Source organism: Malurus melanocephalus, unplaced genomic scaffold (genome assembly GCF_030028575.1).
Source record: "Malurus melanocephalus ecotype Western Australia unplaced genomic scaffold, MMel_1.1 scaffold_19, whole genome shotgun sequence".
Classification (NCBI taxonomy): Eukaryota; Metazoa; Chordata; class Aves; order Passeriformes; family Maluridae; genus Malurus; species Malurus melanocephalus.
In genome coordinates this window covers 1,267,892-1,286,658 of record NW_026623251.1, presented here as the reverse complement: position 1 = coordinate 1,286,658, position 18,767 = coordinate 1,267,892, and the positions used below count along the sequence as shown (strand labels likewise).

General features: G+C 35.2%; 1 protein-coding gene across 6 annotated transcripts in view; it reads left to right on the top strand.

Annotated features, from left to right (window-relative positions):
- Positions 1–18,410, top strand: part of CEP170 (centrosomal protein 170) — a 93,473-nt gene extending 75,063 nt beyond the window's left edge. For 3 of the 6 annotated variants that reach the window (XM_057389742.1, XM_057389738.1, XM_057389739.1), the window contains 7 exons: positions 3,008–3,242; positions 7,775–7,952; positions 9,384–9,551; positions 9,847–9,935; positions 12,158–12,251; positions 14,541–14,592; positions 16,042–18,410. In XM_057389742.1, coding sequence (XP_057245725.1) covers positions 3,008–3,242; positions 7,775–7,952; positions 9,384–9,551; positions 9,847–9,935; positions 12,158–12,251; positions 14,541–14,592; positions 16,042–16,328 — 1,103 coding nt within the window. In that variant the 3' untranslated portion in view covers positions 16,329–18,410. The remainder of the gene's footprint in view (positions 1–3,007; positions 3,243–7,774; positions 7,953–9,383; positions 9,552–9,846; positions 9,936–12,157; positions 12,252–14,540; positions 14,593–16,041) is intronic. The other 3 variants (XM_057389741.1, XM_057389740.1, XM_057389743.1) reach the window with 3 other exon arrangements.
- The last annotated feature ends 357 nt before the right edge of the window (positions 18,411–18,767 follow it).

Sequence of the window (18,767 nt, the reverse complement as noted above, 5' to 3'; positions counted from 1 at the left end):
TTGGATAAGAGTTATCAGCATTAATTACCAGAGTGTTTCTGTGGTAGAAGGGTTGATAACTCACAGCACTGTGAAGACACGTGAAGCAGAATTAGTAAYTTTATAGCACAAGCAGTGAAATGTCTGATCAAGGCACTACATCATCAAACAGTAGCGTGTGATCAATAAAAAGAGAGGAGACCAAGGACCTATTTTCACAAAAACAGGAGACTTGAAGGTGATGTTACAGATGTATTGGGAAAACGAGTGGCAGGATGAGACCTAGTACAAAAGTGCCAAGTAAACAAGTTGCAACTGTAAAATTAAGCGTTGAATCAGACCACAGAGGCCTTGAGCAGCCAGTTGTGTTTGGTGTCTCTGCTGGCTTGCTGAYCTAGCTGTCATTGAAAATAGCTGGCAGATAGGTTGATCAAAGCTTTTGAGGTAACTGTGGGGGAAAAGAAATTGATAGTGGAGAAAAAACATCCCTTCCTAAGGGATTTTTGTATTAGGATYTTGGAAATGGAGGTGCCTTGAGAAGGCAACGCATCAATGAGAGTAGAATATTTTTTAAGGAATGTATTCAATAGAATTTGTTCTCAGATCTTAAAAGTGAGAGTATGTTGTCGAAATCATCAAGCTTGCAAGTTAATATGTTGTCAGGACATTATACTTCTCAGAGTAGTCACAAAGTTGGATTTGAATGCTGATCATTTTAGCCAGGATTTTGGAGGAGTTTTTAATTAGTGGTACTGATGTTCACAGTCTTTGGCATCTGAGATTAACAAATGCACAATAGCTTTCAGAAATCTACATAACCTATGATGACATTTTGGACCTCCATAAATTAAGGATGGTATTAAAATATGTATATGTGAATGTATAGCTACTTTCCTGGGAAACGTGCTTGGATATGCTTGTCATGAACCTTACAACTTTGAGATTTTTACCACTAGGCCTACAACAACTTTTTGCTCATATTAATTAGAAACTATTAGAAATTATCAATAAAAATATTGATAGTATGTAACCCCCCAACATTTTAAGGCCTTAAAGTTTAATGGTCTTAAAAACAGGGCTTTTATGATACTATGTAAATGATTGTTATTGATGTCATTTCAGTTGGTATCTCTGAAATGTTTAAGCCTTTACAAAATTCAGTATTTTTGATTGAATGTATAATCTTTTCCTAAAAAAGTGTGGGTGGAAAAGAAGACCTAAGACTAATCTCATCAATATATTTTATTTAAGCAAATGATTCTAATCTGAATGTTTTAAAACGAATTAACRTGATAAAACACTATTTTGTACACAGAGAAATCCAAGCTTCTCCCAGACCCAGACCCTGATGTTGAAACTTGCAGTGGTAGAGTACTAGAAATCAAATCTGTTTCTGATATTTCACTTCTCATTCAATTTTCAGTTTTTAAATATATTACATATGCTCATTGTACAGTGCTGAGTTGCTGAACTAGAGAGATTTTAAGTTAAATTGAGAGATTTTAAGTTTAATTTAATAATTATATTAAAGAATATAATTTGAACTGGGACAAAGAATTTAAACAAAAATGAATGATAAAATGTGGGCCCAACTCATACAGCTCTCTGAACTTTGGTCACACATTGCTTGCATGCTATTGGTGGGAAAATGTACTTTTTCTGCTCATGTTTTATTTCCCTAAGATCAAACAACTTTGAAACCCCCAAAAAAAGATCGCAAGGTGTTTGGAGAGACATTGTTACTTTCTACAATAAAGTTAGAACATTTTTTAAAAARTAGAACTAGACATCATTTGAAACCCACATTTAACCTGAAAAAAATTATACATKGATATTTTTGTTTTCAGCAATTGAAACTTCATTATTTGTATGAAGGAAGAAATGTAAGCTTGTACACCAGTGTCATATTCTACATACTGTAATCTTTGCATTACACAAATCTTTTCTCAAGTAAAATTACATTCATTATTTGTTACTTAAATGCGTATTGGTGTATACTTCATTTGTAATGTTGTTTTTTTTAATGTATCAGAAGAAATCATTATTAATTCTTGCATTTTGTAATACTAAAAAACGATTTACATTATTAAATCTATTATTTTTCAATTGCCAAGAGGTGATCACACACTTTTAAAATTTTCTGCAGTACTTACAGAGCCTCATAAATGTTAATGCGTTTAGGGTGTTAAATACCCTGCAAGAATTTAGCAGGTTGAGGTGATGGGGATTTCTTTACGCTTGGTGGCATCTCCTCCTGCTGGGAATTCTTGAAGACAATGTATCTGAAATCCATTTTCTTGACTCCAGTGGTTCGACAAGAGTCTCCTGCTTAGTTTCAGTTCTCCTATACTTGAGGCTGTCCTCAGCAACCTGGCTTTATAATGCTTTATGTGCTGCATGTCAGAATATGTACTTTTTTCCCTGAGGCTGCTTTTTGTATGGATGTGCTGCAGAATTTTGTAACACAATATTAATTTTATGTACTCTTTTTTTGTACTAAATACATAATCATGGAATCATGGAATCATTAATGTTGGAAAAGACCTACGCGTCATCTAGGAGCTTTATGGTTTCCTGATGTAAGCATGCATTCTCGGACTGGTGCCAGCTCCATCCTTCCTTCATATCTCTTTTTTTTTTTCTTTTTGTGTATCACAAAAACCTTGAATGAAATTTGGGAAAAAATCTGCAGAAAAAGTGCAATCTGACTATATACTTCTATGTTAATGAATTGGGCCCTTGTTTTGTAATACAGTTTGTTTGATCTCATATACAATCACTGGCTTTTACATCTTATTTCACTCATCAGTATACAAAGAGCATTAGTTTTATGTTTTTATTAATCTATATTTTTTATTTAACACAAATTCTGTAGCTTTCTTTTAAAGATGTAGTAAATAAATCTTTTGTGAGGTACCTGGGGATGGATAATGAATAGCTGTGTATTTTTGTGATGTTATGAAATAATGCTGTTTTTTCTTATTAAAGATGCCATAATAATTCTTTTTTAATGATTAAACTAATTTAGTAAGTGCAAGATGGAGGCGCTTTCCTACAGATTATGCTTCCACCTCAGAAGATGAATTCGGATCAAACCGTAATTCCCCTAAACATACCCGTCTGCGTACCTCTCCAGCCCTGAAAACCACGCGACTGCAGAGCGCTGGGACAGCAGCTCAAAGCAGCAACACATTCAAGCACAGGATAAAGGAACAGGAAGACTACATTCGTGACTGGACTGCYCACCGGGAAGAGATAGCAAGGTTGGTTTGAAAGGGGTGCCTGTAAAATCACTGAGCATTGTACCCAAACCCAACACAGGCGCACACAGAGGGCACAGAGAGCTAATGGATTTTCTGTATCACTTCACTTACTGCTTTCGTTCTCTAACTGAATGGGTAATTTAAAATTCTTCTTATGAGAGACTGGCAGACAGAATAGTCACTTTACCAGCACATCTCTTTTTAGTGGAAAATGATAGTAAGTTAATTACTTTTTGATTTAAATCATGTGTGTTCACCAAAAAGCAATTTATTTTTTGTTGCAAGTTCTTGAGATTTAYGTGTCAATTCCTCTGGTATTACTGGTATGACTCTGCTTCAAGTGAACCAAGGAGAAGTTAGTTGTACATTCTGGTGTCCAATTATTCCCATATCATGCAACAACCAAGCAGTGGAAACTTCAGAGAGCTTTGCACAAGCATGTAAATGTTATTTAATAGTGCGATGCCAGCGTTCAGGTTCTGAAAATTTTCACAGAACCTAATTTGGAAGCCTAAACAAGAAAAATGGGTTTTTTTTAGATCAGTCCTAATACTGTGGAATATTTTCATAACCTTAATACTGTGGAAGTGTTTTTTTTAGTATAATAAATTATTTTTTGTTTCCTGATCTTGGTAATACTTTTCAGTATTTCTTTTTCTAGTGTGATCTGTGCACAGGGAAGATGTAGAGGCTTGAGAGTCACACAGAAGATACCTAAGGGAGTCTCATAGTATCTTGATAAATAATGAAATAAATATCTTCAAAATCATCTTCCTAGAGCATCTCTTTCTTTTCAGGAATCTAAAGTTAGAGATGGTTAGGGAAGACTGTGTCTATATGTGAAAAAAAACCCCAATAGCCATATCATATTAGTTCATCWTGATAAGTAGTACTGCTAACCTCTRCTTCAGTGAATCTTCTTGGAATGTTTTGCTCATCTRKGACAGATTGACAYTGGAAKTAATTGATGATTCAGTCTAAACTCATTTGATGGTTAGGTTTGCATGTTTTCTCTTCCCTTGGGATTCTTACCCTTTTGTACATTGATATACCAGCTTTTAAATTTGTTTTAAAAGCGGTGTACCCACCCTATCTCTTCAGTTTTATTTTCAGTGGAAGTGCAGAGAGACGCTAATCAGTATTGCCAGTTTTTGAGTTTCTGTAGAAATTTCATGCAAAGTACATTAAATGATCTTATTTAAGGTAAAGAAAATTAGCATCCAACATCTGAGAAATTCCAGGTTGCTGTCATCTCTTGTCACTGCTTCCAGTAACAGTTACTTTGGTTAGCCTCTGCTGAGACCCCTTGCTGTAGGTCGTCCTTTCTTTGTCTCCAGATATCTTCATACTGATTCACATTATTGCTCCCCTGGCTTTAATTTTAACTTCCTTCCTCTGTAAGACCCTTTTTATCTCGTCTCCCATTGCCTTGTTAACCACAGTCTCTTCTGTTGTCTATTGGGATATTTTTTCATCCCAGCCAGCAGTCCACCCTCAGGGTCCCTTCAACTCCATTTAGAGTTTTTAAAAATTTATAATAGATGGTTATATGCTCTTATTAAAATCAGTTGATTTTTTTGTTGTTGTTGGGTAACTAATTAGATTAGGCAGGTGTAAGGATAAGTCTTTCATAAAATACATGTGTATCAGAAAGTAATGTAGACACTGTATGGCAAACTTTTCATTGCATCCATGTTGACATCATACCATGTTTTAACGGGTCCTCCATGGCTGACCCAGTTTGCACTTTTCACAGACTTCACAATTTACAGATGATGATAATAAATATGAAAATTTGAAAGAGGTATTCAGAAAAACTTGGTGGAATAACTGAACTTGATTTAAAGCCATTTTGGCATGGAGGGAATATGCATCCTTGGAATAACAGGAGCTTCGTATATATTTTATATAAGGATATATAAAAATGAAAGTCATATTAGAAAATCCACTGACTCAGTACAGGAAGTAAYGTAGTCTAAGCACAAAAATGGTTTTGGTAATCCAGCAGTTCAGCACTCTTATGGATATCTTAGAAGTATTCGTATTTAATTGTGTTTTTCTAGCATTGGGTATTCTTTCACTAGAGGTAAATAAGAACTAGAGTTCCAGGCTTTTGGAAAAGGTGGTCATGCTCTCTCCATCCCAAGCTCCATGTTCTCTCTTTTTCCTAAGTGTTGGAAAGTGAGTCTGTTCCTTATGTAGCTGAGTGCTCACTGAATGAATCCCAAGCAGTATTTCCTGGAGCACGTTGATASGTTTAGGGAATTTGAGGTTCATTAGTTTTGCATCTATGAATTGATTGCTAGGACTGATGCAACAAGCAAAGGACATCTGCAAGGCAGCCTACAGYTGCAGCAGAGTAAATAGTGTGTGTCTGAAGCCTAAGTCTCTTGTCCCTGATAACACAAAACATACTGTCCTTAAGCAATCTGTTTCTGAAATTTAATGTAGAATTACTTGAAAACTTCATTTATGAAAAGTCAGGCTCAACTCACAGCTGGTTTCTGATTTCCTTTTTCACAATTCTTCTTGTTTAGTGCTCTGTGTTGTTTCTGTAGAGAAATGTAATTAAGTACTGACTAAAGCTTACTGTCACATTGAAAATAATTCCAGATTTTGTCAACATGACTGATACTTGACTATGATAATTGTCTACCAAGCTGCTTGCTATCAATGTTAGAGTTGTTTATTCTGATACTTCCAGGGTGAATTCATTTTTATATAGAGACCTGAAATTTTATGTAGTTTTGATTTCTTGATAAGAACTCAAATGAAGTGCTTGTGTCATGTTGAAGCATTTCTGATTTCTTTGAAGAGTTAAGTCTTAGTTAATTGATTCTACTTTTGATTATGGTGTTTAATGACTCCTGCCTTCTGGAAAATGTACTGATAGTTGAAATCTCCTGGTTTTATTTTCTTCACAACTACTAATTAAATAGCAGAATTTGTCCCAGGAATTCAAATGTGATTAGTAGCAACATTTCTATTTAAGGAAGAAGTTAGATGATTGTATGAAATGAATTAGATGTTTTAGTAACTCTACTACTTAGAATACTGGATTTTTAACGGCATGTATATATAAGAAGGCGAAATATAAATTAAAATTGACTCAAAAGCTATAAYAATTAAGTTAAATCAATTTATGTGGTAATAGCACTTACCATATTTTAATTTATTTAAATGAACAATTGACTTGTCTTATGCTTTACTGTTCCAGTCTTTTAAAGTTTAAATCAGAATTACTGGCTTGAGTGGTCACAGGTAATTGGCACATATTCATCTACAGCCTCAACCCAATTATATATGTACCTAAGCAGCACAAAGTTGCGCTTCATTGCAGATTGCTGGTGGTTAGCCACAAAATCCAGTGTTGGAATTGGCTGGAAATTTCTCTTTTTATGTTTGTCTTTTTAGTTGAAATTCTATTTGCATAGTCTTAGGTTATCTCTGGATCAATGGTGTCCATTCTTTTTGTCTGGAAGGCAAAGTGAAAATWAAGAGTGGAAGGAAGCTCACCTTGAGCAATCAATCTCTGCAGCCCGGGTGTGTCACTGTCACATGGCTGTGCACTTCGTCCCACTTGAGTGGCGGTTGCTGCGCGTCACTGAGTCCTTGGTGGCGCAGAAGTGGCACTGTCAGTTTCTRTGCCTTCATTGCTGTCAGGCAGTGTAAAAGGGTTCACTTGGCAGTCTGCTCTTCTGAACTGTGTGATCCAAGCTGGAGATTCAAGGTGCCATAGGTAGTAAGGGCTTCTAGCTTTCGCTATGKTTTTTTTTTTTTTGTCTTGTTGCCTCCTTCTTTTGGGGTGTTTTGGGGAGGAGTAGCACAAGCAGAACTAGCCAAGCTTCCTCCCTCTGCTGAACAGCATACAGAGCAAAGCTRTTTTTTGATGTGGTCAATCAGAAGAAAGGAAAAGGAATCTTTGGCTGAGATTTGAGGTGTATTTTTGTAATGCTATCATATCCAGGTTTTTAAATGTATGTTCTATTTTTGCCAGTGGAAAACTTGTCTTGATTAAATTTGAGGATTTAGGGTATTGGTCTGGAATTTCAGACACATAAGCAGCTTGATCTGAGAGAGCTGCAGGGCTGCTAGAAAATCTGAGGTCCTGAAAACAGTTTTTCAAGTAGGCAAACTAAGGTATAAATTAAATATTTTCTGAACATTTTGGATTTACTGCCACGTACACACCTCATCTGTGCAGTATTTTCAGTGTATTTCCTGTGCATCCTTTGTGTTTGATGTACTGCATATTGCACACATCTGTCTGTGAATCTTAGGAAGAAAACGAGGATACTCAGTCTTTTGAGRTTGCCTTCCACCTTCTTCCTCTAGAAAGACATGCTATTAAAAGCTTCAGTTAAAAATTGCATTTATGGTTCTACAAATAATCTTTCCATTTAGAAAGGCATGCACGTTTTCATAGCACCATTATCAGGAGCTCGATGCTTACAACATCAAAGGCTGCAGATTGGGCTCTACTGGCCCCAAAGTATTTGCAGGGGAGAATGTAACACTGTCTTTATTACTAGGATCAGTCAAGATCTGGCTCTCATCGCACGGGAAATCAACGATGTAGCAGGAGAGATAGATTCAGTGACTTCATCAGGCACTGCCCCCAGTACCACAGTAAGCACTGCTGCCACCACCCCTGGCTCTGCCATAGACACTAGAGAAGAGGTAGGAGATCTTCATGGAGAAATGCATAAGGTTCTTCCTTTTCTTTATTTCTTTTGTTTTTCGCATTTTGCATAGCCTTTTTAGTTACTTCCATTCAACCCGAATGCATGATCTCTACACTGCTTTTTTATATATATTTAAAGTTCCTTTACATTTCAACAAATAACCCAGAAGTTATTTTATGCGCGCAGCTTGTCAGAAGGATCCATCCTGTCTGTCTGTCTCTTTTTTTCCACGAAACATACACGGTAGTTACTTGTTTCCTGCTTGTCTGTAGCCTTAGATACTGTTGGACTGGTATCTAAGTGCATTTAAAGATACTAGTGTRTATGCACAGCCATATGTAAATGTGTACATTTAATTCTTTGCATAGCTATTAAAAACAAAAAAGTCCCTCTTTTCACAGGTGACATAAAAGTTTCATCTTCTGAACACTGAAATACTTAGGTACCATCAGTTAGTTAACTTTAGATTTTCTTTCTTAATAACACTGTCAAAAACTGCCTTGAAATAAGTTTGCTTTATGCTTCTAATAATTCTTATTTTCTTTGCCTACCTCTGGTGTGCTGTTCTGTGAAAATATTGACTAACGTGTTCTARTAACCATCACAGGTCTAATGCTGGTAAACATGTTAATCTGAATTTATATCATCACTTTCTATCATGTTACAATTCACCATAATAATGTGTTGTAAATGTTTAATGCATTTTTTCCGTCATGGTATTCTTTTCAAAATGTGTTTTATTCATTTTTGTGTGCATAAATTTTGGTTAATACACTAGTTTACTGTGGTTAGTTYAATACTGTCTTTTTCTGTGGAAAAAAAGATATAAACAGCAATAAGAAATCTGTGAGATGGGTACTCAGAAAAATTATAAATGCACTCACATAGATTTTGGGTTTAATTCTCATGAGCTGTGGCTAAACTTGAAGGAAGTAAAATGCTCTTTTTCTTAGATCTGATTAGATCACTCCAMATTTTTTATGATTAAATAATTACTTTCTTCTGCAAAAAATATGGTGCATTAGGTACATACTGCAGGTGGCAGTATCTCCTTTAGGTAGTATAGGTCTTTCTGCAATAGCATTACTAATTTGGAAAAAATCCCTAAATTTCAGAGTATTCTAYTTAATTCCACAGATGCATTCCATTAATCAAAGGAATAAAATATTTGCTACCAGTTTATAGGTAGCTATTATTTTACCTGCCCATAAGCAAAATCTTAGTGGGATAGTCTAAATTTTCCRTGTATGTGTGGTGTTTAAAAAAAACCCCAAACTTTCATTTGTACAAGATATTCTTACATAAGAGGTGCATCATTTTATATTATRCAAGACAAAAGAATGATTTTTATTTGATAGGCATCTTATAAACTGTTTCAGGAGAAAAAATCCCAGCAATCTGATTTTTGGATGTATCCAGTAGATTTCATAAACTGAATTTTTCTTTTATCCCGCAGTTGGTGGACCGAGTATTTGATGAAAGTCTCAATTTTAGAAAAATCCCTCCAATAGTGCATGCGAAACCCCCGGAAGGGAATGGTCGGCCTAGTGATGCCAGACCTCAGCTGACAGATGCCCTCGATCCCCCAACAATTACCCGCAGAAGGACTTGGAGCAGAGATGAAGTGAGCACACAACAGGATTCTCTCTAAGAATGTGTCTATTTTAAGCTTTTACAATTATCTCCCCACTTAATATTCTAGACATTATCCTGTCTCTCCTACCTCTAGCAGGTGGAATTAATATTGAAGACAATTGTGTAACATTTGATTGGCAAAATGTTCAAATATCATTGTATATGATACTAATTAAAACATGAGTAAGATTTTTTATAGCTAAACATACCAAAATATATGAAATTATTTCTATTTAATTCCCATAATACTAATAATATCCTTTTTCATTAAAAACTTACTGCAGGTTATGGGGGACAGTTTGCTGTTGTCCTCAGTCTTCCAGTTTTCTCGCAAGATAAGACAATCCATAGACAAAACAGCTGGCAAAATCAGGTGGGTTTTTTTTTAATTATTGTTACTGCTGAAAATGTCTGTTCCCATCAACATTCCCAGCCATAAAAAAATATGTACAATCAACACAGAGCAAACGTACATAGTAGAAACTTGTCTTTTAAAAAAGCACTGTTACCTATGGCTTTTTTAGCATTCAGAAAGATTTGGAGTAAATACTTTTCACATTATTCTTCTGTTTATTTCACTTATTGTGAAGAGGAATATCAGGCAAGTTGACATGGACAGAACGACATCCATCAGACTTGCAGCAGGGGAGCTGTTCCAACATATGCAAATACTTTGCACAATCTACACAACTCTTGTAAAAGTCCCTTCCTTAAAAGATAAGGGTAAAAGGTTGCTGCACTGTAAAACTGGTCCCTGTACGATTGCCAAGTTGTAGGGATTTTGCGTTTTAGGAAGAAAAAATTAATAGGACACAGGAGAGCAGTTTCAGTAAATCCTTCTGGAAAACAGTTTGAACCTATTACAGATTTTTACCTTAGCTTTGTTTTGAAATACATTATTTCAGCCAACAGGTGTGCTTCTTGCTGGAATTAAGCCAGTTAAAATTTCTGCCCAGAATAACTACAACGTCTTCATAAGAGAGGTACTTCAGCCCTCTGATCATCTCTGTGTTCCTCCTCTGGACTCAGTGAACAGGTCCTTATGTTGTGAACCCCAGAGCTGGATGCCGCAGTGCGGGTGGGGTTTCACCAGAGCAGAGGGGCAGAATCCCCTCSCTCACCCTSCTGGCCACTCTGTGTTTGATGCAGCCCAGGACAGGATTGGCTTTTTGGGCTGGGAGTGCACATGGCTGGCTCATGTCCAGTCTTGCATCCACCAGCACCCCCAAGTCCTCAGCRAGGCTGCTCTCCATCCATTCTCCACCTAGCCGGTGTTTGTGCTTTTATGTGTTACAAAGAGTTTGCAGGAATTTTTAGAGGTCGTGAAGGGAAGAGGTGAGAAAGTTTTGTGGTGAGATCTGCACAGTTTTTCAGTGCTCTGCAATGTGAGTGCAGTGTCATTGCCTCGCCTTGTAGCAGGCACACGCCTCTTCAGCCAGGCAAAGCATTCCCATCAGTGGAGGTTCTGCTTGTTGGCCTTTGMTGTTTGCTGTGCATCCTGCAAAGTGCACTGAAAGAAAAATGGGCATTGAGCACAGTCAAGAAAGATTTGCCTCAGAAAGAAGGAAAAAGCAAGAGAAGGCGGCAACAGGCATTTATAAATATATTCTTTTAACTTAAAAAGTATGGCTAGAAAGAGGAAGAGCAAAGAAGACAGCAATGATGACCCCCAAGGCAATTAAAAATATCTAAATGAAGAATTCAAAAAGATGAAGAAAGAAGGAAATAGGCTTCATAACTTTATAGTAAAAACAAATTTGCCTGTACACTTTACAGTTTTAATAATAACATTATCAAAACTTCTAATTAATGCTTTCATTTTGTTCCCTTCTTTTTTAATAAAGTGACCAATGAAATGAGAACCTTTTAAATTTTAAAAGAGRAGTAAGAACATTAGCTCTAAAAACACCACATATACAMGCAAAGGTACTAATCACRWATRTCAGRATAGAATTATTTTAATAGAACATGGCAAGAAGCTAAATGAAAAATCATACAATTACAGTTACAATTAGAAGTGACTMCTTTAAACATATAATACATGTGATACCATACTTCTAAAACACATATATATATGTACATGTATATATATAAAATCTACATATGGAGGCTTCTCAGTGAAAACTTTTTCTATGCAATGCCTTTTTAAAATTTCCTGAAGTTTGTTATTTTTTATTAAATTATTGTAAAATACAAATATGGAAGTTGAATTAATTTATCTTACATTTTGCAGTTATTATAAAATGCAGTATTAATGGGGATTTTCTGACTGCTGTTAAATAATTGGATTTTTTAAAAAATAAGTCTTATTGCTGAAGGAAAAAATCAGTTGTGTCTGTATAAACATATCATAAGCAAGTATTTAGCTACCGAACTACCATTTTAATGTCAATAATAATGATTTTGCTGACAGCCTSTATGCTTCCCTGAAAATTTAAACTGTACGGCTAGATTCCATCAGGTTTCAGTATTTTATATTTTACTTTCATTCAATGCTTCTTWTGCTGCTTTCTCCTATAATATTATTTAATYTTTCMGTTTATTTTTKGGGGTTTTTTTCTATTTTAARCATACTGTTGGATTTCTTTCTTCTAGAATATTRTTTAAGGACAAAGACAGAAATTGGGAAGAAATTGAAAACAAGTTACGAGCTGAAAGTGAAGTTCCTATTGTAAAAACATCAAGCATGGTATGAATAGTTACCTTTTCTGGGATTGATTATACTGCTCATCTAAGGAATTGGTWGAGGAATGTGTTCTTTTAAATGACRTAAGGGCAAAAATCTTGAAAAGGTTTTATTTAGACAGTAAGTATATGTCAAGAATAAACCTAATCTTTAGTAATTACTAAGATTTACCATCTCAAAAAGAAACAAGTAATTGTTCAGAGAAAATTCTCAGATAAAGAATGCAGTAAAATGGATTTAGACTATATGTAGACCATCAGTATGTTTGCTTAACAAAAGGTAACAACCATTAGTTTGAATGTTACATTGCCTTTAAATAAACTTGTTTTACCATTTAAAAACTACCTACTAATCACTAATCCTTAAYACGTAATGTTTAATACTATTAATAGTAGTTATTAATGTTTAGAGAAATTGTTGTGGTTTAATGTATTTGATGAAAATAATCCACAGACATATTGAAATAAAAGGACACTTCCATGGAAGATAATCATGTTGGGTTTGTCTGGAAGTGGTAAYCATAGGGTGCCCACTAGAACTCCAGCTGTTTTCTCCAATAGCCTAATGACATAAATAAGCTGTGGTTTATGGCCTAATTCAGGCCATTGCATGACCAGACTGTGTGACAGTGTGAGGGGACAGACCACACACTGTGTCCCTGTCCACTTCTCTGCTTCTAAACACAGAGCATAGGGTTTCTAAACATCCCTGCATGTGAGAGCAAGCAGAGTCGAGCTACATTATCCATCTGCAGGGTCTGCTGTTCAGAATGTCTGTTTACATAGGCAGGGTTTTTACTGGGAGAAAGGTGGGAGAGGAAACTGCTCACATACTTCATACTGGACTGCTCAGAACTCAAATGTGAATATGTTTCCTCTGGCATTGAATAGGCTAACACTTCTTCATTAGCTTATCATCGGTTATTAAACTCCTCCATACTGTTTTTTGCTAGAAACATAAAAAACTTGGCTTGTAATTTCTGTAGAATGGTATATTTATTAAGAGCAATCATAGGTAACTCAGTATTATAACCTAATAAATTCACTCATAGTTTTTGTTGGGATTTAAAAAAAATTAATTAAGCAAGCTCCTTCTGGAAGTTTCCAATGTTAGAAGTATTACAATGTAAGGAGTTTCTCTTATCCATGTCCAGAGTAAAATCCAGATTTAATGTTCTATATTCTAAATGCCCTGAATATGGGGGTTTAAGGTATTCTTTAAAAAAGAAAAAGGTTAGTTGTAGATTTATCCCTAAATTCAGCATTTTACTAATTTTTTCAATTTAAAGCATCTTGCATTGCTTGAAAGTCTATGGGTTGTTTGGGTTTTTTTTTGTCTATGCACTGATTTTCAAGTTCGTACTTAGTTTTCAGAACAATATGTTGTTCAAATGCAGTGCTTATTTTTACCACAGAACATTAAAAGTTAAGAGAGGACAGTTCTAAGTGATGTTTGTTTTGTCTTTGGAACATTTATGTCCAGCTCAGATGTGAAGACTCAAGATAATCAATCTTGTTGTAAAACTCAAGATAATCAATCTCTTTGCCACCCACGAAAATCACAGTACTTACTACAGAACAGCTTTCTGAGATGGATTAATGGTTTTCTGAAATCAGTGCCTTTGGAAATTCTCAGCTTTAGAATACCACCCACAGCTCTCCTGAGCAGTCGGATTAACACTATTCTTCAGTGTAGGATCCTTCAATTGCACGATTTACATATTTATATTAATATAAATATGCTAATTCTATAACCAGGGAAATGGTCCTGGGAAGTGGTCACAGCACCAAACCTTCCAGAGTTCAAGAAGTGTTTGGAAAATGCTCTCAGGCACCCAGGACCCYTGCAGTAAATGGCTGGGCCTCCACCAGCAGGGATGTTCTTGATGCCAGGAGGGATAATCCAAATAGCATATTGCATYTGCAAAGGTTTGGGAAGGGGATTGTTCACTACTGAGAGATAGTTTAAATCTCTTTTTCCATTATGCAAATTTCCATTATTTTTCTATCATGGCCTTAAGCTGGGACAAAGGACATTCAGATTAAATATTAGAAAAATATTTCTCACTRTTAGAGTGGTCAGGCTTTGGAACAGGTTGCCCAGGAAGGTGGTGGAAAGACTGTTCCTGGAAGTGTTTAGGAGGCATCCAGATCTGGCACTGGATGATGGTTTAGTGATTTAAGGGTTACAGTGGTAGTACCAGGTGGACAGAGTTGGACTTAATGCTTAAAGATCTCTTCTTTGGCGATTCTATGGTTCTGTGATAATGAAACATGGTTGTTTCTTTTCTAGGAAATATCATCAATCTTGCAAGAACTGAAACGAGTTGAGAAGCAGCTTCAAGGTACAATTATTTTTTCACTTTTTTGTGGTTTCTTGCTTCATTTTTTTAATAGATATCTATATGTTTATATATATACCATGAGGCAARGTCACTGTGATTCATTAAAATACATTCACAGTATCAGTTATGTTTGTCATATAACTGCTGATACATTTGATAAAAAATATCACTTTTTTTTTTTTTTTAAAGCAGAGGAGTGATCATATCTTTTCCAATGGGTGATAAAAGGCTCAGCTAATAATTAACTAGTCCTGAGAATCCTGAAATAATTACTTGTGAAAAATTTTTAACAGAAATATTTTTGTAGGCAAATATTGAAGAGTAGGTGATAGAGAATCCTGAGAATCRGGCTTTATAAAATAGGCTGTGCACATCAGTAATACCCTCATGTGTAGCAGAGTTCAACATAAGGAATGTGTTAAGACCATAATCTGTAGGAAATCTCAAAAAAAAACCCCCAACTGTCTGTGTTACAATAAAATGAAAATTTAAAATTAGCTCTTGACATCTTCCCTTCACACTGCAAAATCCAATCTTTTTAACTGTGGAGCCCATAGACTACGAAATTGAAGTTACTTGACTTTTCACACACAAAGTCTTATCTATATATAAARTGGAAAGAAGTGTGTTTTTCTTACAAAGTTTGCTATTTAAACAAATATTCAATTTATCAAGATAAACTTAAAATCTGAATATTTTTTTGAAAAGAAGTTACAGTCTTATTTGCGTATTGTTTATAATTAGCTTACTGTTCAATAGCAATGGTGGTCAAACGGATTAGTGCTCCATGCTTATCACTGTTATGTTAGTTGTAAATTTCCTATATTTGTTATTTTTAATATTCAGATTTAATGCTACAGCAAAATACTATTTAAAAAGAAATGTTAATACATTTTTGGAAATTAAAAAGAGAAGTTCTGTTAAATGGGACAAATATGTTGATAGTATAATAAAATACAATAAAATTAAAAGGTACCAGGTGCTTCTGTTTGCTCTCACTATGTGGATAAATGACTGCTCTTTTATACAAATTTTATTCAATCATGGAATCAGCCACTATGGCTATTTGCTGGGGGTGAACAAAACATAATGGTAGTATCAGGGGGAAAAGCCCCTTAAACTGACTGAAAGTCCCATCTTTCAGTCTCTATAACTTAATCATGTATGGTCTATGAGCACTGTTTCCTCATCACACATGAAGCAGTGTTTAGTTTATGCAGTTCCATTTCATCTGAAGTTTTAATATATGTAACTGCTTTTGAATATATGTCTCAGTTTGCATCTATGTTGGACACACCATTTTCTTCTCATGGGCAGCACACATAAAAAACTCATGTCTGTCATGAAAATACACCTGTGAGATAAGGATTTCCATATTTTTATGGTAACAGAAAATCATATTTTTTATGGTTTCTTCCCTATCCTTCTCATCTTTTCTTGATTGCTTAGCAATTAATGCTATGATTGACCCTGATGGTACCCTGGATGCTCTGAGCAACTTGGGATTCACCAGCCCCATGTTACCAGCTCAGCCGAAGMCGAAGTCCAGCCCTGTTTCCCAAGGTGCCCGCCCTCCAGTGCAGCCAAACTGCCAGCCCGAGGCTCGAGCTGCTCGTCCCACCACTGGCTCTGTGACAGCCGAATTGGAAAATGCTGAATCTGAGGCAGATTTCAGCATACATTTCAATAGGTTTAACCCAGACGGGGAAGAAGAAGATGCCACCCTGCATGAGTGACATCTCAGYGTTTGATACAAAAACCTTTCATGTGGAATGTTTAGAAATCAAGGAAAACTTACAATGTTGGTTTTTATATCTAAAAAAAAAAAGGCTTGGTCAAACAGCAGTTGTTTTATTAAACCAGTCTTCTTTTATTGTGATGCTTTGATTGTCACACAAATCCTTAATCCTTTTCAAATCATAAAGATATGCATAGATAGCAGTGTAGGAAAGCAGATTGTGGCAGGTTTGCCCTTTGTGGTTGTGTGCTTTGCAAAAGAATTATTATATCAGCAGTTTTCCTTTAATAGATTTATTTCTTTTTAAAAGCCATGCAAGCAGTTTAACATTTACTGAAAACCCCAAATCTCTTTGCCAAGCTGCTCTGATGAATGGACTTCCTCCTCTAAAGCTTGTAYAGAACTGTTGAACAGTTATGTTTGATTCTGAATTAGATGATTTATATAGGAAACATTATCTTTGACTACAATGACACATTACTGCACAAGTAAGACAGATTCCAGAAAGCATTCATTCTCATGTACTGGAAAATCTCAARCAGTTCTGTGGTTTATGTAACGTTGTTGCTGCGTAAATTGTCTTGGGGTTTACAAGTAAGTTCACATGTTATGTTTGCACTAAAATTTGCTGGGAGTGGTAGGTAAACATATCGATATCATTGAACAGCWAGCAGTGTTTTAGTGTACATAGAAAACTGATAATACTGTCCTTGTATTATCATTACAGTGTTTTAGTCCACTTTCTGAAAAGACTATTTGGCACTTTTTGATCTTCTTCAAATGTCTTTTTGAAGCTAATGAAAGTAGAAGTATTTCATATCTCATTGCTGTCCAAATCTTTGTTGAAACTAGAAAACAAATTTAAACATACAGCAATGTGGGATTTATTAAAGCATATTGAGGCAAATGGGCTCCCACCAATCCAAATGCCGCATAAGCTTASAGAAGAAATTACTGTTTATTTGGAATGATCATGAGATGTAAAATTTTCTTTAGGAGACTTGGAAATAGAGTTGTCATGATTTGCTTGATCGATAGATGCACTCCCAAGCAAATTATTTTATTTGCTTCTGTATATTTTCCTGTAGTCTTGCTAGTAAAGCTGTCCCTGTCTTACATATTTAAAAGAATTCTGGACAACGACTGCTAACATGGAGATTTTGCTTATACCACTGAAAAGCAAGTCTATTTAAAGTTTCCTATATAAGCCTATTTCCTTATCAGTTGTCCCAGTAACTTAACATTTGGAAATAATAATAAAAATTAAAGTAAATTACTTTGTATTTCCAGAACACTGTAATTTGGAGGAATGTTTTTTCTGTTAAATGTAACTAATAGACTGGAATTTTCTTATGTTTGCATCAGTCTCTATATATTAAGGTTAAAGATACAGTTTTGCAGCTTTTATGAAATGGTCTTTAATATTTCAGCAATAATCCTATATGAGATTTGTTTTTAAAAAAAACCTACTTTCTGTACGCTTTTGAATTGTACAGGCTTTCAGAAATCAGTAAAAGTTGGACCAGTTAATAAAGATGCAAAGACTTTTTTTGTAGAGATGTAAAAACAAAACCACTAATCTGTTGTATAATGGATTTCATATTTTCTTTAAAAAAATTAAAAGCAAACAGTCTTCATGTATGACTCAATATGCTCTACTACAGCTACCTGTGGGAGCCTGAATGACACTAGTTTACAGAGGCTAGAGGAAAATTTTTTGAAGGTGCAGAAGGGCAAAAATAAATGGAAACTAGAGCTAGGTGTTGATAATTGAGTGTACCAAACCATCGCCATGATTCCTTCTTTTGTTTAATGCTTGGGAACATAATTTTTCTGCAGATTCAAGTAGAAAGYAGGAAATGGCTAGGAAGGATTAAAGGTGCAGGCTCTTCATACGAGATTCTGTTTGTGTTCTTTCAGGCATTTTTACCTTTATGTTGTGTAATAAGCATTTTGCATTACTATGTTATTATTTTGTATGGACATGTTCTCCTTATTTATTTTTGTTACATTTATTATGTATGTTATTTTGTTATATGCATTTACAACTCCATTTTTAAATAAAGTGTTTCTGGAACTTTACAAATGTGTGACTATGTAATTGAGAGCTGGGAAGTTCACACAATCTTCCTGCAGACTAACTTGTCTTTACTGAAATAGGAAATGACATTTTTTCATAAATACCTTCTCTCCAGAAAAAGTTCTGTTATTGCCACTGCATCATTTATTCTGTGCTGACAGTATTGACTTGCTTTCCCATACTCRGGTTCTTTTCCATACTTCAATTGATTTTGTGTGCAAAGCTAGAGGCAAAAATAATCCAGTATGCCAAAATCCAGTCACCAAAAAGTAGCTCTGTTTCCCTTGGTAGAATGAGAGTTTTAATGCACCTGCCAGCTGCAACAGTAGATAGTTATCAGACTGCTTCCCCTCTGTT